Source organism: Paracoccidioides brasiliensis (genome assembly GCF_000150735.1).
Source record: "Paracoccidioides brasiliensis Pb18 unplaced genomic scaffold supercont2.4, whole genome shotgun sequence".
Taxonomy (NCBI): domain Eukaryota; kingdom Fungi; phylum Ascomycota; class Eurotiomycetes; order Onygenales; family Ajellomycetaceae; genus Paracoccidioides; species Paracoccidioides brasiliensis.
This window is the reverse complement of record NW_011371361.1, coordinates 1,559,170-1,579,981: the sequence shown is the minus strand read 5'-3', so window position 1 is coordinate 1,579,981 and position 20,812 is coordinate 1,559,170. Positions and strand designations below refer to the sequence as shown.

Genomic DNA, 20,812 nt, shown 5'->3' with positions numbered 1-20,812 from the left:
AATGAAAATACAACTAGAAAAGCTATTGAATCATCCGACTTCTTTCCCATGTCCGGAGAAGTAAAAATTGACAAGATGCGAAAGCATGTCAAAAAAGATTCAAGAAGCAAAAAACTCTCACATATCCGACCGCCAGTGATATCATCTACCTAAACCCTTTCTTTACTGCTGTTGTTGGTGTTGTTGCTGTTGTTGCATAAACTTAGGTCTCCATACCGCTGGCGTTCCGCTTGCAGTGGGAGTGGAGCCATCGCGAGCCTCAGGCGCAGGGGAAGAATTTGTCGGTGCTGGGCTTCGGGAGAGTGTTTTGGGGGGAGGGACAGCTTCCCTGCTAAACCGTGGAGGACCACGCTCAGACATGCGCTCGGACATCCGTTCACCTGGAATGTTTGTGGAGAAATCGCGACCACCAGCACCAGCGCGTCGCTGTGGGTAAACGTATCCACCAGTCGTTCGAGGAAGTGAAAGCTCTTCTCGGGTAGAAGATGCTGTGGCCTCAGCAGGAGGCGTGGCCGTGCCAGCGCCAGCAGCAGCAGCAGCAGCCTCCGCTTCCTTCGCAGCTTGACGTTCTCTCCAGCTAGGACCAGTACGGCCAGCAAGATTAAGTCTCGGAGCGGTGCGCTCGGTAGAATCGGTGCGCTCCATGCGAACTGGAACAGCACCAGCCTTGCGGGCTTTGAGTTTGGCCTCGGCTTCCTCCTCTCGTTTCTTTTGAATTGCAGCTTTCTCATCGAGTATTCTGGGGAGTGTGTTAGTAAAGAGGGTGAAGTCATGACAGATTTTGGCAGGAAAAATCATACCTTCGTTCTTCTTCTCTGGCAGCCTTTTCTGCAGCAAGTTGACGCCGCCGTTCTGCATCCCGAGCAGCTCTCTCTTGCTCCTCCTTTTCGATACGCTCCTGTTCCTCGCGTTGGCGTCTCTCCTCCTCCTCTCGTTCCAGACGTTCCCGTCGCAGACGTTCCTGCACCTCCTTAATTCGCTGTCTCTTCTTGTTCTCGAACTCCTTTTCTGCCGCTCTGCGATTCTTCTCAAATTCAACATGTCGTTTCTCTTGGAGGTTCTTTCTGAACTCGTTAAAGTAGGGCACCAAACGACTTAGGCGATGCTTGAGAGCAACATCTTCTTTATGCTTCAGCTCGGCAGCGACCAGGGTATCTGCCTTGTTCTTTTCGTAGATTTCAATATCACGTTTCCTCTGTGCGTCGTAATCCGCAGGCAGATATTTTAGTTCTTCCCGACGATAAGCTCGTTCCAAATGGTCAATACGTTTGGCTGTTATTCGGACACGGTCGTTCAATTCATTCTTTTCCTTTTCGAGCTGAGCAAGTTTGATAGTTCGAAGGCTGTTACTATCCAATTCTTCCAAGTTGATCTCGCTAACATCAATGCCCTTAACGCCCGTCTTGAGTTCTTCAAGTTGTTTCTTTAATTCTTGTTGCCGAATACGATCTTGTTCGTCCTTCATACGCTTGCGCTCCCGTTCAAGGTGTTCATCGTGCAGTCTCCGTCTCTCGGCTTCTTGCAGTTCCTGCGTACGAATGCGCTTGCGTCTCTCCTCCTCTTGTTGCTTCTTCTGAAGTGATTCCAATGCGGCTTCCTTCTTCTTCTCAATGACGACTCTCCGGGCAAGCGTCTCCTCGTGCTCTTTCGCAGCACCAGCCTTAGCCTTAGCCAAGGCAATTTGCTTGGCTTGTATGCGGGCTTGGTTATAAGATGGGTCAACGTACATGCAAGTGAGGTGAAGAGTTTTCGCCAGGCGTGTAAGTTGGGACCTAGCGATTTCAGCAGGGGTGCTTTGCAATCGCTGAACCGATCCCACTTCGCTTTCAGCAGACCTAGCGGCACTTCCAGGATGCATCGCCTTGGCGGAAGAGAAGATATCAGAATCAAACGTGAGGACTCCAGAAACATGATCAACCCGGATCGCTAAGTCGCCCTTCTTGCAACCATTCATGATGAATTTCTCAATCATTGAAGGAGTAACCTGGAATGGTTCGGGGAACTGGGCGAGCTTATGGACAAACTTGACTTCGACGGATTCGTAGACCTGGGAGAGCTGTTGGAAAAGCCTTGTAAGGATGACTTGTTGAAGAGGAAGCACGTATTTTTCCATTTCGGGGTCAGCACCAATCTGGGTAAGGATTGGAGAGATCTTTTTGCAGATTGACAAAGGATGGAAATCAACCTCTAAGATGTTGTATAACTCCCGAATTTCAGGGCGGCAGCGTGAAAGCAAACCCTTGTTCAGGGCATCCTTGAACAGGCCAGCGCGGGTGGGAGCTTGTGGCATGCCAAGAAGATTGGTCAAACGAGTATTCTTATTCTTGCGGACCTCGTCGACGTCAACCAATGCCCCACGAGAACGGGAAGTGCTAATAACGGGGATGGACAGGGCCGAGAGAAGAACAAAAGATGCAGTCTTCGTCATCTCAGCTTCAGTCACAACCGGGTTTTCCTTTTTAGTGCTCTGTCCTGCAGCAATGGCAGCGGCAGACTGACGGAGGAGGTTATAATAACGGTTCCATGCAGCCGCATGGAAAAGATAGTTTTCGCTAACCAAGAAGATACGGGTGAGCTTCTCATAGTAATTGGCCATCATGACATTCTTGGCCGGCCGCTTGCTAAGGTTGAGAAGAGTGTGGATATCTTCAACACTTCGGAAACCTTCCTGCCATAGTTCCAACTCGACTGCGACATTCAACTGTTGAAAACGGGTATCAAGATGGCGTTGCAAAGTCTCCGGGTCGCTCAAGTTGATAGCATGCATCTGGCTAGAGTACTTGGCCGCATTCTGAACGTGATTACGGAGCAGTTCGCAAAGACGACGGAACTCGGTCTTGCGAGTGTATTTCAAGCAGAACTGGAAAGCCTGAAGAGCGGTCGTTTGATACATGACCTCAAGGCGTGCATTGTTCTTCAAAATTTCAAGCACGGTCCGATATGTCTCCCACAGGAATTTCAACCATGGCGTAACAATTGCTCTATCCGTTCTATCTCGAGATTGTTCGCCAGAAACAGTTGCCAGAAGGATCGTCTCCGGCGTCTCGATGGCGTCAAGATCTTCGATGTTTGTTGAAGGGGCAGATGATTCCAGAGAAGATTGGATTTCATCAGCTTTGGCTTGAGCTTCCGTAACTTTTTGCTCTGCAAGTTCAATAAACTTCTTCAAAACCATCTATATTCGAGAGAAAATAGGCAAGTTAGCCTCAGCCCCGAATTCTTCAACCGTTTATCCATCCATCCAATTCCTACTCCAACAATTATAACAATACTTGAACTTGAACCCAGGTACACAGAGATGTCAAGATGGAAAATGGCCTACCTCGATCGTCCCTACATTGCTGTTTTGCGCAATGTTCTTGTATTGATAAAGTCCTTCCTTTGCAGACTTGCCTTTTCGAAGATCGACACATAGCTCGACAAAAAGAATCATAACCGGTTCAAGGCTTGCGATGGGGGTGTTTCGGGATCGCTTGGAGGCCACTTGTTCATGGAGAACCGTTAGCGCAGCCTGCTGCTGGCCAACGGCAATGAGCTCTTCAGCTCGCTATCAACACGCAAAAAAATATAGTCAGTTCCCCGATTCCAGACAATAGGCCTTCTCCAGATAGACAGAAACCTTACCCTGAGGACATTCTCAGGCCTGATATGGGGTGGAGGTGGCATGCTGGGTAACTTCCCCCTTAACACACAAAGGTCGAGCGACGACGAGCGTGGATGAGGACAAGAGACTCAAACCCGTCAAACAAACGAGCAGGGTCTTCTCCTATTGTGGAAGGGTACCGGATTGTGGAGTCTCGATGAGGCACACGCGTGCAGAATGGATCGAGACAGCCAACGACGCTATGAAGGTTCGGTGGACTGGTGGCAGAGGAGAAGAAATTTGAGAGTTTCTTTCCGATGATGGAGTTCAAGCTTCTTTGTGGTTGTGCGAACTTGAGGGCGAAAAATCCTGTGGGCCCATCCACCGTCTTACATAAGCCCTGCGTTACGCGGGAAATCACGTGATTTAGCTTCAACCAATTCCTGTGAGCAACAATGGGGCATCTAACGTATACCAAAACTTGGTTTTAAAAAGTGTCGCAAATAAGGACAATGGTGGAAAGGAATACTGATCGAGAGGTAGTGAAAGGCTAGAGGGTTCATATTCCATCGGTGTTGAAAAGAATTCCACTGGAGCAACCGTCCAGGCATTCGTCAAAGAATGTCTAAAGCCATGCATAATATCCTCGAGACAGCCTTTGGAGGGAAGCTCTCAGAACCCGGCTTTTATTATCGTCGGATGTGATAGTGGTTGGAAATGTATCTTAAATATGTGATCAATGAACAAAGGCAGAAGTTGACAAACAACAAACGACGCAACGTGATTTCAGCAAAGATTAGTTATCTGAGAAATACGGTTGAGTGATAACTACCTTTTTAAAAAGAAGGAAAGGGAGGAAGTGAAAATGGTAAACTCCCGCTTCTCACCAATATTTCGAACTGTTGCAGGGGCGTCATTGATAGATGATAACTACCTGCATGTAGCTGGTATAGCTACCAAGGTAGATGTAGGGCAAAAAGCCTAGGAAAATAGAACCTGGTCATCAAGAGTCATTGAAGCTAGAATAGCAAAACCACGGCAAATGAAATTGAATTCAGTAAATCATGAGGAGTGACTCAGAAGGAACCCTTTCCTGAAGAATTACATGCACAGCTTTTGAAGAAGGGAGTTCGAAACAATTAAACCCCTCGATTTATGAAATTGCGGTCAAGGCATGGAGAATTTTGTACCCACATGTGACCCCGATTGGATGTGTTTCGGTGGTTTTGGCAGCTTTAAGGGTCCCCTTGTATAAACATTCTTTGCAGGGATAAGTATAGTTATTAAGGAATGCTGTTATTGTCTCATTGAAGGGGGCAAGACTGTGTGTGCATTTGCAGGATGTCTTTTGTGATGTTACTTATATCATAAAGAATCACTGCTTCCAGTAGTTGAGTAACTAGTTAATGCTCCTAAGTTGCCAGAATATTTATATAATCACCTGGGAGTCCTCAGGGATAGACGGAGCAACGCATGCAAGGAGATGAAATGTAGTATCAAGGGAGCCATCAAATCAAGTCGCGCATATAATTAGCGCATATCCACTAGTCATAGGAGGAAGAAAACTATGTCTCGCAAGACCAACACCGCAAGAACTATCGTAGTGATGCCTGACAGTCGACTTCATTCATTGAAATTGTACCGATGTTGCACCTGCTATATGTAAGTTGAGCGTTTTAAATCTAGGTTCTTGCAGAGAGCAGTTCCGGGTAACTCACTGCTGGTTGGGTTTATTTCACACTTTGTATTATGGAAACATTAGGACGAACCATTCATATAGTTATACAGAGAACGGAGCCCTTTGGGTGTTTAGTATTAAAGGGAATTCCACTTACTTTTCTATTTACTAAAATTTTTCCACAGGGGGACAGGACGTCTGGTCAGCATCTTACCCCAAGGTCATCTTTCCGTCATTTGTTCCTAGCAGAATAGCCCGCCTCTGCTTTCTTTAGACGATGTGCAAAATCGATTGGAAAACGCCAATCTCAAGGCGGAACAGTCGCAGAAAAGAACAAGAGGTTGGTATTTGCTAATTTTTGCTAGTGGACGGGTAGCTTCGTTCCAGAAAACCCTGGCCGAAATTAAACCGCGCTAAACCAAGAAACGGGGCAAGGGCTTATTTTCCCTCCTCTCGCCTCTCTCCGGAGGCCCCATCGAGGCTGACCCGGCTGCAGGACATAGGGAGAAGCAAACGGCTGGTAGCCAATAACATGGAAGAGGGAGGACCTCGGAAAAATAAAAATCAGTATAAAATACGGGCAGGGTGCAAAGGCACGCTTGACAAGAGCCCTGAAGTGAATTGACAGACCTGTGGAGGGCATCTCACTGCACAGCACAGCACACACTCTCTCTGTGCATGTGTGTCACGTTGGTGATTGATGTAGGTATGTGCGCAGCACGCAGAGACCGTCGCAGACCTCGCCAGGGCACAGCCAGGCATAGGCAGAAGAGAAACCTGCGGGAGTAATAATGAAGAGAGGAGTGCAGGCAACTGAAAAAGGAAGAGCTGGTTGTCTGAAGAGCCGCATATTGAATGTCAAGAGCGCTTGTCGGCAGGATCTCAAGAGGATAAACGGCAGAGAGAGATTCCAACTGTTGCAGATAAAATATCTATGTGTACTGTATTTTATTGCTCCGAATTTCGGGAATGACAATGGTAGCCAAAACTTCTCCGATCTATAATCTCTCGCTTCAATGTGTCGTCCATTTTCGCCTTCAAGGCCGGCACCAGCCCGGTTTCTGTGAGGGAAGAGAGACAAACGCGAAAAAATAATGTAATTCCCTCGCCCAATCATGGCTTATACAGGTCGGAATCGCGACTAAAATCAGAAGGTTTCGATGGAGATTCCGTCTCGTCCATCCCGGCACTTTGGGACGAGAGGCTGACGCATAGGTACCCTCACTGCGGAATTTTGTGTAGAGTGACATCAGTCAAGCTCCACCAAACCCACCTTTGTTTGATTATTAAAATACCAAAATGACAGCCAGCCTTCCGCCAAAGAGAGACCCTAATACGCCATGATACGCGCCAATACCTGGTAAATACCTCCCAAATACGACTCTTTGCCCTGCAACCTGCCGCTCTGGGACCTGCTGGCGGTATCGCAGTACCGTCCCCTAACATCCCCATTACTGCCAGATTACGTCCATACAGCAGCCCCCGGCTCTGTTTTTAGCCTTGGGAGTTCGCTATTTCTCGCTCTCCTTTGCCCCTTCACCAACAACCGCCTACCCGCCTACCGCCTACCAACCAACTACCGAATCCCTATATTCTATCTCCTCGATCAACCACCGCTGCCCATCATCGCTTCTTGACTCTCTGACTTGCTCAACGGCAACCCCTCTCTGTCCATCAACGGCATCGACATCCATCCATTCGCGTCTTCGAGCCAGCGCTCGCCCTATCCCACACCATTCTAGGTACAGTGTCTCTCTCCCCCCGCGCCACCCGCCAGTCTATTCTCCCAACAACCTCCCAGGTTTGGTCCCAGAGTCTCATTCTTCTTAGCCTCCTCCGAATTCCTCCCTCTCTAATCCTCGCTTGCGGAATCGTTTCTCTTGCCAAGCTCCTCCCACAACGGCAATTCGGGCCATCCCTTCCTCACAATGGCCCCTGCCTACGAGCTTCGACCCGGGGGAGATGTAAAAAACAAGAAGCAGAACATGGCAGAATTGAAACTGCGACGGCTAAATGAGCTCAACGTACGATTGAAAGAAGATCTAGAAAGACCGCGCGTAAAGGTGTCTGAGGCGGCCATGTCGTGAGTGTCACCATAACTTGCTGAGAAATCAGTTCTGGTCAACACCAGAGAGTACCCACGTTTTCGATCTTGGTTTCACTGCGCTGTGGACCTGGGGAGATAAAAAGATCATGATGGCTGACCATTTTAAAAATTCGCTCTTCCCGTAGACTCATCAACTACTGCAATAACACACGGGATTTTATGGTGCCTTCGGTTTGGGGACAGGTAAACGATTGCGCCCATTGACTCTCAAAACTGCAAATCTCCACCAATACTGACGTGTCTCCCCACAAATGACAGATTGACAAACGTGAAGATCCATACGCACCCCAACAATCAGGTGGCTGCTGTATGATCATGTAAGACGATGGATTGGCAGAGCCGAACGGCCCAATTCACTACGGCCAATGATTATTCCCTTAGTACTTTATACCCGGGCTTTTTTCCTTCTTTCCATCGCATGTTCGCAAATCTTCAATTCTCACTCCAATGACTGGAGAGATACCGCCTCTAATCTCTTACTCGACACGCCCCTCGATCTCTCACCCGGGACATACCACCAACATCTACACAACCACATATTCCTTGCAACGAAGACGATCGGCCATGAATGAATGGTGCTGGTAGCCCATATGCCTGCGTATTGAATGAGGCTAGGTCTCTCAATACCGGTTGTTAAGATGACATTCATGCCCCCTATGTTTTCGCACCCTTGTTGAAACAATTCGCCTCCAGACAGCCAACAAATGAACGTAGTTCATAACTGTTGTGTTGGATATATGCACTCGCCTTCCTTGAACAATGCGCTACTCACACAAAATACACATTTCTCTTTTTTATCTTCCTAATTTCTTTTTCCTTTCCTTTTTTGCTACCACTTGGGTTGGCAAGCTGATTGATTGGTAAACTTTCATCTCTATTCTCTCTAACTCACATCATTGTTTCATAACTTTTATTGTTTCCTTTGTCTCCAATTCACATTTTCTTTCCATCTCTTTAAGGGAAATTGTGCAAATTCCTCCTCCAATGACCCATTTTCTTCTCTTTTCATTTTACTCCTGTTCATCTTTTCTATATCTTTTCTTTTTCTTTTTGTTCTTTTTTTTTCATTTTATCCCTTTCTTCTTTTCATCAGTCATTCACCACTGTTTTGTTTCGCGATATTTAAGTCACTGTGGAGCAGATTTCTCTTCATTTCTTTATATGCACGCGATATTCCTTTTCTCCTTCGTGTTTACTTTTGTGGCTATTTCTTTTTTTTTTCCTTTTCTGTTTGTTTTTAGATCATTTGGGTGTGAGGACTGGAGCAGTGTGGCATCCTTCAATCTTTTCTTGTAAAATAGATTTTGGGACGAAACGGCAGCAAACAGTGAATCCAATATATAAGTTTGATATATCCGTTCCCACCACTTTTGGGTGCTATTGTATCCAACATGTTCCCCAGAAAATGGAGCATGGAAATGGGAAATCTAAGAAGTATTTCGAATCTGAGAGTGTACTCTGCAGAAGGGGCGGCAAAGGCTGGTTTTTCGTGTTTTCTCATTTATCTACTCCGTCGCAGCACGATTGTGTTTTGGATGCTGCAGCGTCTGGCTAGGTCGTTGATATTAGGAGATACAACTATTACTCTTAACCTGGGAGGTTGCTGGTGAGAGACGCTGGCTTAGCGGTATATGCAAAAAATGACAGACAGGAAAATACAGCTTGAGAATATTCTACTCATCTTTCATATGTATGAATATTTCTCCATCGACTCCTGGGTACCAAAAATAGTACTTGATGTATACGAAATGATGTAATTTTGACATTTCCAACCCATGTTGCAGCATGTCGTGAATGGCCTCTCAGAACAAACAACGTGAATCTCGTTTGTCATCCATCAATTCTATCCCTCCATATTGAAACCAATACTCCATCCAACATCACCTCCTTGCATCAGCTCAGCTCCATACCCCCAATTTCAACTAGACAATAACCTCGAGGAAACCAATCATAAAACGAAAAAAAAAAGGAGAAAAGGAGATGGCAGACCTAAAATCACATCCAACGGACCCCGCCCCCGCAGACGATCAGCAACAAACCCAAGCTCAACAGCGGGACCAGCAAGACCAACAAACCTCAATTCCCCTAACCGAGAAGCCTACAGCACGCATCCACCTGCCACGGGTGACGATAAAATATTGCACACAGTGCAAATGGATGCTTCGCGCGGCATATGTATGAACCCCCCCTCCAAGTGAAGGTGACCCCCGAATCCCGTTTTTCCCCATTTCTCGTCTCCCATGAAATAATAACATGCCAATGATCCCCCACCCTTCTTCCATCTCTTTTTCTCTCTATTGCATATATAGCTCAAAGTTTCTCCTAATCTGTCATTTTGTACATCCCCATCCAGTTCGCGCAAGAACTCCTTTCAACCTTCTCCACAGCGCTGGGAGAGGTATCTTTGGTCCCCGCCACAGGGGGGGTGTTCACGGTAGCCATCCTGCATGAATCCAATGTTGATTTCTCAACGGAGGAAACGGTGCTGTGGGACCGGAAGACGCAGGGGGGGTTTCCGGGTATGTTTTTTTATGTTCCTTTTTCTTTACGTTTCATTTCCCCCTCCTTAGATTAAGAGTGGCATCCACGGTTCCCTATGCGGGTTACATGTGTCTGTCTAGTTAAGGTGGAAGTTTTCAACCTTTCGTTTCCTTTTTTTTTTTTTTCCCTAATAGTCCTCCTCTCTCTTTAGAAGTTAAACAGCTAAAAGCCCTCGTTCGCAACGTCGTTGATCCCTCGCGGGATCTGGGACATATTGACCGTGCCCTTGCAGAGCAGCGGAGCAGGGAGGGGATTAGTGTATCTGGTGCTGAGGAGAAAGGGGGAAGAGGGGAGTTGACGCAGACGCAAAAACAGACGGAATCAACTACGGCTGAAGCTGGTGTTTGTGAAGATTGTGAGTAAAACCCGTGCTTGCATGATATGAATGAAACGCTTTAAGTTAAGATGGCGGTGGTTGTATTTGAAGGGAGGGGAGAGAATCCCTGCATTGGGTGCTGTCTTGTTTTATAGTAAAATGAATTCAAATATTTGCGATCCTATCTAAGGTGAACGCAGGTTAAATGCAAGTCTGCTAAATGGTAGGGCAAATCTAACATGTGCTATTCATAGATGGCACTGGGGGAACTTTACAAACATAAAAAGGAACTACAAAGAGTGAGCGTTGGTTAGAAAATGAATTTTCGCTCTGTGTTTCTCTTATCCTATCCAAAGGTTCTAGACTCCTGTACTATTGGTATTGATGCACTCTGCTTTGGACGGAAGTGTCTTGTTTGAAAAAAAAATATTGAAGAATGGGAAAGAGAAATACCCATAAGCACCGCATCGAGGCAAACATGCACATCGAACCATATATGGACTTTATATATATGGAAGAAATATCCAAAAATACGAAATGGAAATGAAACATAATATGACACGCGAAAAGAGAAAAGCGGAGATGACGAAACACAACACAGGTCATGGCTCATCCTCCATGATAGGAGAGGAAAATGTGCAGAATATAAAAACGCATGAAGTGAAGAAGGATATTGGACGAAAACGGGGAAAAGTGCAAAAAAGCTAACACCAGTCAGCCACCAAATCACCAACCCATCCCTTAAAAAAACATTTGAAAAAAAGATAAAGGGGCGAAACCACACGCGCCACACAATATATACACTGGTAATAACAAATTCTAACATGGGAGAATATAACGTTCAAAGGGAGGAAGAGAAATAGATAGCACACACCGTATGCTATCGCCCTACAAAAAAGAATTAAAAAAAACAGGAAAAAGAGATATGGTATATGATGAGAATGATTTTCACCGAACAACTTCATGCCCCTTCACACTAATGCCCAATCCGCCGCCACCTGACAGCCCGCCATCCCAAAAAAGAACACCTATTAAAACCAGGGCTAACAAACGCAAAACCGTAGAACACCGTCCTTGTCGAAAGTCCTCGAGGGGATAGCTTTTCTCCCTTTAACCTAGAAATTTCGACCATAGGTATACAACACCAAAGCAGAAAGGAAAAGGGATAATTATATATTCTTTGAAAACTCCGAGGTTCATCCATCTCGCTGTTATGGGCTGCGACTATTGTCTGTTGTGTTGCGACGCCAGAAAGCGAGTCTTAAGCGACTTCTTCGTCGTGAGATGCTTCTGTTGGTATTTCCATTCATGTTGTTGCTTGTGTTGTGGTTGGGTAGGGGATCATGATTCGAGAAATGTGGATTGCCGGTTGGATGGCAGTTGTTGTCGGAGGTAGAGCAGGTGGGGTTTGTTATGCTGAATCCATTGCTTTTGTTGGTGCCGAAACTTCTGTCGATCAGGGCACTCATGAAATGCGGGGATTTCCCATTGCTGCCGTTAACGATATTGTGGTAGGGGTGAAGGTGATGCGGACGGCCAGGGCCGGCTGATATAGCCACAGGGGTAGGGCGATTACTGCTGCCCTCTCCATTATCTTGTTCCGCCAGGCCTTGGGAATTGCAGCTCGGAAAGCTGTTTTCCGGATCAGGCTCGCTCGCCGGGTTCACGTAATCTTGGTCGCCATTACTGCTACCGACACTGATAAAGCTGCTGGCCTGCGTCGTTGAGGATATGGGAGTCACCACAGTGTTATTCGTATAGGTGCTGGCACTTTGAGTACGCGTTCCGAGTGTAACCTCACTTTGGCGATTCGGTGCTATTATAGTTGATGGACGAGTAGACCAGCGCTGAGATAGGCGGTGAGACTGAACCCGTCTGGAATTGGACACTTGATTCCCATCTGCAGCTGAATCATTATGTTCTGAAGCAGTCGTCGATACGGCGGAGGAGGAGATATCAGGGGTGCCCATATTTCCTTTCTCAGCTTCAAGATTCCCATCTATTCCACTATCCTTAGTTGGAGGCACGTGGTCAGCCGTACGGGACAATGGTAATGATGAAGCAGGTGGTGTCTTTTCACGATCAACAACGGTACCCTGGAGAGGCTTTCCAACAGGTTCTACACTCGCAAGATCCGACGACGGGCGGGCCTGTTGAGATGACGCTTCATGTGATGACATGCTGTGCAAATCTCCACTCACGAGTCTTTGCCAAGTTGACCAATTACGTCTTATCTCGACTGCAGTGAATGCCATCTCCGGTATAATATCCGCCATGCCTTCGAAAAGGGGCAGTGCAAATAACTTCATGAAGTCCATTTGACCCTTGGCGAGTTTGGGAATATTTCCAAGTTCCGGAGGGCCACCGAAAAGTGCAGTTTCTATCCCGACATTCTTCTCCATCTCGCCTTGGTGAGCAAATTCCTCTTGCAAGATATTCGTCCATCGTTCTGCGATTACCCACGGGCGGGCCTGTACGAAAGGTCAAACCGTCAGTCCATTGCGGTAGCTCATGAAAATTTATAAAAGATGTTAAGAAACTCCCTACGTACCACATTGCTAATATCGGCACATTTGATGAGTAAACCGCAGAGTAACGACCGATGAGCCTCTATATCTTGCGGCTTCCACCCTTGCGTTGTATGAGATTTGTGATATTTCTCCTGAAGTGCATTCAGGGATTCCATAAATTTAAAATGAATACCCATGTCGGTCGCGAGGATTGAACTAATCATCAATTTACGCAGTTTCATATCCGCGAAAACCACGGGCCAATGCATCCGTAAGATCTGAGAAAATGCAGCGCAATGGAAAGATTCCAGAACCGAAGTATCGTTGTACAGCTGGGCGAGTGGAGCGCTTAATTTGACGAGAAAGATGTTGTTTACCCCTGGATGACCGACATCGTGACCAAGAGCAGTGATCAGCAGCGTTAAAGCGTCAAATGGGGTCAGCAATAATGCAATTGGACTCCTTGTGCTGCATTGCGTAATTCCATCCGGATAGCGCGGTAAAACTCCCATGCAGACGAGCAAGTGGAAAGTCGACTGTAGAACATCCACAGCATGGCGAAAATTGTGGTATAGCACGAAAGAATTGTATGTGGCACGAGTGGCAAGTAAAAACGAGTGAAGTTCGGCTGCACAAAATTAGGGCTTGCAATAGTAATTTTGAAACAAGAATGCATATAGCAAAGAGAAATATCAACGCACTTGATGGGATTCGCCAATGTTCCAATTCTGGCATTTTAAGGGCATGTTGTATCATCGTGAATGAAGCGTGTACAAGTTCGTCCTCTGAGAAATCATGGGCTGAGAAACTCCAGGTGCTGATTTCAATCTCAACGAGGTGTTTGCGATCGTGAAGGATTTCAAGATTACCGGGCCCAGCTAAGCCTCGAGTATCTTGAGACACTTTCAACGACGATGCATACCGTGTTTGAGAATCCTCTACCTCTTCCTCGGGATTGCATATTCGTTTCATAAGTTTAGTGACCCTGAGTGTCAATTAGTAACGATTCTGGGTGGAACAGCATGAGCCCACAGTAATGCGGCAAATGCGATAGATACTAACATGAGTTCTCTAAGATATCCGTATGGTTGCTGACTGTCACTTGCACCAACCCACGAGTGTTTTCTGAGTTTCCGGTTTTCCGTAGACTGCAGTTGTTCTTCTCGCGCGCTTTTATGTATTCGATATGCGTGAACCAAGAGAGCTTGGACTCTTGGAGCATCCAGCGGCGAAATAAGGACGTCGACGACCCCAGCATCTAAGCAACGATTTATACACTTGGTAACCATAGAAAAATCTTCTTCGCGCTGGGTAGAATATATTTCTCCATCGTTTTCTTGTACAAACCGTAAGACGGCAATTGGGACGGCGAGATTGACTTCATCCTGGGCTTTCAAATTCGAGGAAAATCTCGCAAGAAGATCTATCGCACAAAATTCATCCTCATCGGATGAAAATGGTAGAACCCGTCCGACTTCAGTTCTGCGTGACGGTGGCTTCGTCAGGGTTGAGTTTGGAGGATGTTCAGACGACTGAGGCGTATCCTGTGATGAACCAATGATGCTGATGGCGACAAGGGCAAATAAAGGGTTAGAATTCGGCCGACAACTTTCATTGACTTCCGTTAATATTTTGGCAAATTCTTTTCTAGATTTTGTTAAGAAAACTGTTGGGGTTGTAAATTCGTTAGCATAAGATTGCCAAAGTTTTATGCTTTGATTAAACATAATTATATCAGATGCAGATTGTAAAATGAGTACAGTTCATCCAGGAAGGTTGTTTACCTTTCTTGAAGACACCCAGAAACAGTTCAACATTGGTGTGAAGTTCCGGATCCTCAGGGATAGCGCATTGTAGTCCAGTAACTTTCGTTTCGGAAGACGTAGATGCGTTCCTCACTACCCAGCGCTGTTCTTTCACACGGTCATCCAAATATACGGCGCAAGAGTCTCCAGGATCCATGCTGAAATTGAGATATGGTATTGCCTAAGAAGAGGACCTCCTCGACAAGTGAATTGGCGACGTTGACCTGGAAACCGGATAACGTGTTGTGTCTTCCTTGGGTTCAAAAAGTCCTGAGGTATACACAGGAAGGTAAAGAACGGTCGATGTTGTTCGTCAATTGGAGGAGTGTAAGATTCTCGGGGAAAGAAAAACAGGAGGGACCGTATATGGCCTATCAATCCACTGCAAAATCTGAATTGTTCTTGACACCGACTCTATCGAAAATAATCTTTAGGATCTTCCGTCACACCCTTGAAGTCCGCGTTTTTATAATTCACCCCGGTATTTTAGAGCTCGAGAATATTTCCCCCCCCCGTCCTCTTTCTTCTCTTTTCTAATTGTGATTCTTTCCTCCCCTCAAGTCTTCCGCTCTCACCAATCTGTCCACTTAATTTTAGCTTTGGACTGCAACACGTCTATAGGAGAATGATCCAGCGGCGCCAGCGTCGCCCGCAACAAATATTATGGAAGGGGAACAGAGATGGAAACGAAGAGAAATGGAAAAATGAATCGAACGTGTATGTGCAACATCCGTCGTCTACGTGGGGAGCATACAAAAGAACAACCCCCACCCCCACAGTGGATGGACCGGACTGAGCTTATGTAAGAAAAGGAGGGCTCCCTGGCAGTTGGCAAGTGAGATGCAAGCAATTGAGTAGTTGGGCAAGGGAACTGCAAGGACCGGCCCTCCTACAGCATCATTGCGACGGTGTCCACACTCGAGATGGCAGCGTTAGGAACCAGTGGCTATCACAGGGGAGAAAGTGAGGGTTGTTCGTCACTGTTGTTTGAGAATATGGCGGAGAGAGCTCTCTTTGACTGACGGGTTTTACACGAGGAGGGTTTTCGGACGAAGAAGATAATATACCAGCCCGAACGGGTGCTGGGGCAAGGGACAAAGGATTTATTTTATTTTATTTTATTTTTTGTTTAGTTTTGGTTGTCTCTGGTTGGTTAAAGGAGAGGATCGTTGGTCAAGGAGAGAGAGGTATACGATAGGAACCTCTAAGACAACGAGAATAGTAAGGCTTTTTTTCTTTCTCGCCTGGCCGTTTTCGGAGGTTGTCAGGATTATCGGGGGAAGGTCGAGGACAAAATGCGATGCAGCTTCCCGCTTTCCCGCTTTCCCGCTTTACCGGTTCCCCGGTTCTCCGGGCGATAATGCGAAGTGCGGCGGCAGAGGGATAAGGATGGAAGGGAGGGAGAAAAACTGGGTTAAACGATGGGGTTGGCGATGGGGTTTCGGTGGCCCGCAGGATGTGAGAAGGAACAGAGGATGAAGCAAGCCAGAAGCAAGAGGGACACGGGAGCCAGAAGAGGAGCAGAAGACGCAGAGAACCATTAGTCCGGCGCTTTGGACGCATTCCAGAAGCGTTGAAAAAAAAAAAAAAAAAAAAAAAGAGCACAGGGATTCGGGGGCTGGAAAACGGGTTACGAACGGAGGGGCGTATGGTATGGATACCGTTCCTATACTGTACAGGTTCTGTACGCACTCTGACTGTGCAATGTGTATTTTTATTTTAGATTGTGGGTTGTTGCCCCCCCACCCCCAGACATGTGGTCAACAGACGCCGCCCCTGCTAAACTAAAATGATGGTTGGAAAGGAAAGTCGAGCCGGTTATTATTACCCAGGTGTTATGCCATACCCTCTACGCCCGACCAGTCACTTTTCATGCGCCTCTCGGCCGATCAGCCACTCACAGCAGAGCAGTTCGGGGGGGTGGGGAGGGGGAGGGGGAGAGGGAGAGGGAGAGGGAGAGGGAGAGGGAGAGGGAGAGGGAGAGGGAGAGGGAGAGGGAGAGGGAGAGGGGGCAATCGGCACTTGTCTCTCGATGGTAGGGGATGGGAACCTGGTAACTCCGTACTGTGTCAGAATACACGTTATGGCTCTGGCGCCGTATGGGATTTCAATTACCATAACTACCCTATTCTTCTGGGATGATCGAATTTATCTATCCGGATCTGGATTAATTTAGCCTTATTATATAGTCAGGATCTTCTTTGAGAAGAACAAGAGCGCACAGATCTAAAAGAAAAGCTAGCTGCGAGGTTGAACCTTTTTGAAGGAATCCCTCCTTCCCTGTCAATTTTCTTATGGAAGATCAGATGGCGGTTCATGCCATTCATCGTTATGCTCCGCAGGCTATCTATGTATCATTCATCTTACGATTCGTTCTTTGAAGGCTTCTTCTACCGATCACTTGGCTGGAGTCTGACAGCAGGCAGTTTAACTACATCATACGTTCGCCAGTTTAGTTACATGTCTCCCGAAAAACCTTTAAATACCTCAATCGGGCCCATCGCCTCCAGCCAAACAAAACTCATTAAAAAAACCATATAATCCCGCAACAACGGCGACTCGAGCTTATTTATATATGCCGGCTGTTCATGGAGGAAAAGGAGCCAAGTCAGCAATTTCTCGAACATGACCAGGAACGGTGCAGAGCAGATCGATCTCACTTGGCAGCCTGTCATTGGTCTATGTTCGAGCAGGAATGTTGTCCAAGTAACTAACTTACTTGGACGGCTCACCTTTCCTGGTTCTCTTGTTGGGTAGTTAGGGCGTATCCCTACAATCGCTGATACGGAGTAAGAAGAGTTCAGTATATCTGCTGTCACCAGAGTCTCCACCGGGCTCCACTTGTGATGCTACTGGAAGCATTAAGTGTTAACAGTTCCAAGTGAAATGAAATGCACAATTGTCACCAGAGAAAAATAACAAAGAGGGAGCTGGAACTGCTCCAAACCCTGCGGAGTATTCCATGCCCAAGTATTTCATGGATCAGCTCAGGCAATGGGTACGCTACAACACAGCCGCTTCTGGGGTTACCCCTGCAAAAGCTGTCCAGGACTCTCTCGTATGCATTCCTCACTAGCTATTTCTAAACATACCTTTACTGATTGGGAAGAATTGATGGAGAACTCCGTCCCCTGCCATCTGCTGGTTATTAATATCGTCATAAGACGATCAAAAACCACCACGCCCCCTTATGCTGCCTCAGAACAAATACCATCTTGAGTGTGAGCAACTGCCCTTCTTTGGGATGAGAATCTATTACCAGCAATTATATCTTGCCTCGGACTGGCGAAAGTCGAAAGCTTATTTTCCACTGCTCTGACCAAGCATATCCAAGTCCATCCATCCCGTGGACGTTAAGGCGTAACTAGCATGCGCAGAGGGGATTTTTTTGGCGCTCGAGTGTACAGATTATTCTAGCGCTCGCCCGAGGCCGACTATATGAAACGCGCGTACGCTGTAGATGGTAGCCTGTTCATGTCAAACTGCTATCAGCGACCTCTTAAATTCGTTCTCCCGGAGCTGAGGGCTAAACTATATAGTAGTTAGATACAGTAGTGGATGTACCTGTAAGCGGAGCAGCGACCGATTTCCTGGATTTTATTTACCCGCTCCCGCGGCCTTCCACAATGTTTCTAGAAGGATATTCGATGGACAACGAATCTAGAACAAACTTCAAAGTTCCCAAAAACCATCCCGCTTCCACAAATACGCCAAACAAATAAGACGTATGTTAATATATATTGCACAAAATAAATTGGTTCTTGGCGTGATGGAACCGTAGCTGTTAAGTTTCACCACCTTTAGCCTCGTTCTTATGTGGTTAGATGAAAGACGGTGTTTTTTTTTTTTTTTTTTTTTTTTTTTTTTTCTCATCCCTAGCACACAGAATATTTCCTCTTCCCTTTTTATGTTCAAAGACCCTAACTAACAAAGGGGGTCGTTCGCCACAACTTGTAGCTAGAGAGAGGAACAGATTTGAGAGAGGTCCAAGCTAGCCGGCCGGCAGTTGAAGTTCGCCGTTCGCCGCCGTTACCTCTTGATTTTTTCCCTTCTTGGGGATGTTGATCTTCATCCCATTCACACAAAACCCTGGAGTCCCACACGAAAGAAAAATGCTTCTACCACGTTGTACAGTATGGTATGTACATACTGCCTGTATATGCCGCTTGCATTACCTCGTGCATGGTCGGAAAGCACACCCTCATCTGATTGAGAAGAGAGAGAGAGAGAGAGAGAGAGAGAGAGGAGAGAGAGAGAAGATATACTTCTTCCGATGCATGCATGCATCCATGCATGAAGTGCCCCGACATCCCATGCCCCAAAAGTGGCGCGGCCCCATCCGTTAGTTTTTCCTGAGGAAGTACATGGCACACGGTACACCACAGGGTCCCAAAACTCAGTGTCGCCCAATATTTTAAGGGCTGGCTCCCCAAGCGTCCCTGACCGAGCCCGATTCGGCGTGGTTCTTTGGGTTGACGAGTCGTAGACTGGCCAGCGGCGGTCAATGCTTGTCCGGGAGGTTTATCCCGTCGTTTTTCTTCTTGACGTGGCCAAAGTGATTAGTTTTTATTATCCCTCCGATGAGTTTTGGACGCGTTAACTAACTATGTACAGTACAGTACGTGATTCGTAAGTAATTTATGCCCTCTCATCATCGATCGGTGGAGTAGTTAGCCCATGGACAAAAGGTCCAAGGCCAGTTGCCAGGTCGCCGAGGCATGGAGCAGAGAGCAAAACACTTGCTCTTGAATCCTTGAACACACGACGACGGGAGCGTCATTATGGATGCGGTTGAGGAATGTCTGTAGATATGTACGAACACTGCATGATCTTAATAAGGATTTACTTTTGGTTTGAAAAGGTATTCATGAAATAGTTAGACTATTGTCTACATCTCTCCAAGAATTTTGCTGAGAGTTTATTTATATGCGGAATGAAAATTGAAGAAAACAATGCATTAATTAGAATCAGCGGTTGCTAACTTATCCCCACCATCTAAAACAGGAGGACATGGTGGAAATAATGTCATAAGAGCCGGTGTTGAACAGCGACGGAAACAGAAAAGTGGTTGGTGCCTGTGCAGCAGGACTTGCATTTCATAACCTTGAAAGCAATATTATTCTTCAAGATAAAAGTATAATTGGGGGCCATTATCTGTTCTGCAGACGTAACTGTAAACCAGCAGTGATAATGAAGCTGGAGGTATCAGATTGCACTCAGAATTGAGGGTATCTATGGATGTTTATGGAAATACCTCCAGGTCTAACTATGTGTAAAAACTAGCTAATGGAATGGAACAACCTCACAAACCACTCTTCCACCCAGCACTCGATAAATTTTCAACAACCACTAGGAAATTTATAAGGAAATTACATAGAATATACCATTAGACCTGTGAGCATCTAGGAGCTTTATGTCCTGTCCTGCCACATTTAATACAGCATGCAACGTGCCCACATCTTAGTTCCCAGGTTTGAATTCTCTATCACCTCTTCAGCAGGTTGATTGAGCTTCTGAGCTCTAGCAGCTCTGGTTAATGCTTCATGAGAGATTTGAATTCCCTCCTGACCCTAAATATGTATGCAGATTCTCCCTCTCTTGCTTGCTTCTATTAATAGCTCTGATATTCACTTTTGCAAGTATAACTGTTAGCTAACATCTCTTAATCAACTGATCAAGAGCTTGACTCATGAGACTAGAAAAGCATTCGAATGACATTTAATCTTACTACTTTGCTGGTTCAATTGAGGTATATTGTGAGAAGTCATGAAGGTTTAAAAGAACTAAGATCTGAACAATCTGTAAGCTAACTAACTCTGAAAGAAGTTGAATCTTAGCAGACTTCACTTTCTGCACATGATTCAAATCACAGAATATTTAGTGTACCTAGTCTTAGTACTAAATGAATATATAAATACAATATTTGTTATCAGAATCTTATCTAAATTATAACATTAGATTGTAACTTTGAATTTATTTAACTATATTATAGTTATTATTATTATTATTAATTTGAAATATATGATTAATTGACTATATCATTTATCTAGAAATTAAAATTTTAACTATTTTTATAAATTTAATATATAATAATTTTAAATATATATTTATAGAATTTTATCTTAAAATAATATAATATTTAAAATAAATTTATAGTAAAAATTATAAATAATATAGTAATTTGAGTATTATATAATTAATTATTTTTAAAATTATATTTAAATTTAAATTTTTTAATTATTTAAATATAATTAAGAAGATTATCTCTATGA

General features: G+C 45.6%; 4 protein-coding genes across 4 annotated transcripts; 2 read left to right on the top strand and 2 right to left on the bottom strand.

The window, feature by feature from the left end:
- Nucleotides 1-162: 162 nt before the first annotated feature.
- Nucleotides 163-3,666, bottom strand: PADG_04016 (eukaryotic translation initiation factor 3 subunit A; the record flags this gene model as incomplete). The annotated part of the gene is made up of 4 exons (XM_010760978.1): nucleotides 163-739; nucleotides 801-3,175; nucleotides 3,323-3,547; nucleotides 3,625-3,666. 4 exons carry the CDS (start codon nucleotides 3,664-3,666, stop codon nucleotides 163-165), a joined length of 3,219 nt encoding a protein of 1,072 aa, XP_010759280.1.
- A 3,523-nt stretch (nucleotides 3,667-7,189) lies between these two features.
- Nucleotides 7,190-7,689, top strand: PADG_04014 (uncharacterized protein; the record flags this gene model as incomplete). Its single annotated transcript, XM_010760977.1, has 3 exons — nucleotides 7,190-7,344; nucleotides 7,494-7,551; nucleotides 7,627-7,689. 3 exons carry the CDS (start codon nucleotides 7,190-7,192, stop codon nucleotides 7,687-7,689), a joined length of 276 nt encoding a protein of 91 aa, XP_010759279.1.
- A 1,659-nt stretch (nucleotides 7,690-9,348) lies between these two features.
- On the top strand, nucleotides 9,349-10,272 carry PADG_04013 (uncharacterized protein; the record flags this gene model as incomplete). Its single annotated transcript, XM_010761385.1, has 3 exons — nucleotides 9,349-9,543; nucleotides 9,722-9,887; nucleotides 10,061-10,272. 3 exons carry the CDS (start codon nucleotides 9,349-9,351, stop codon nucleotides 10,270-10,272), a joined length of 573 nt encoding a protein of 190 aa, XP_010759687.1.
- A 1,164-nt stretch (nucleotides 10,273-11,436) lies between these two features.
- On the bottom strand, nucleotides 11,437-14,697 carry PADG_04012 (3',5'-cyclic-nucleotide phosphodiesterase PDE2; the record flags this gene model as incomplete). Its single annotated transcript, XM_010761384.1, has 5 exons — nucleotides 11,437-12,696; nucleotides 12,777-13,363; nucleotides 13,437-13,720; nucleotides 13,798-14,401; nucleotides 14,520-14,697. 5 exons carry the CDS (start codon nucleotides 14,695-14,697, stop codon nucleotides 11,437-11,439), a joined length of 2,913 nt encoding a protein of 970 aa, XP_010759686.1.
- Nucleotides 14,698-20,812: the final 6,115 nt, after the last annotated feature.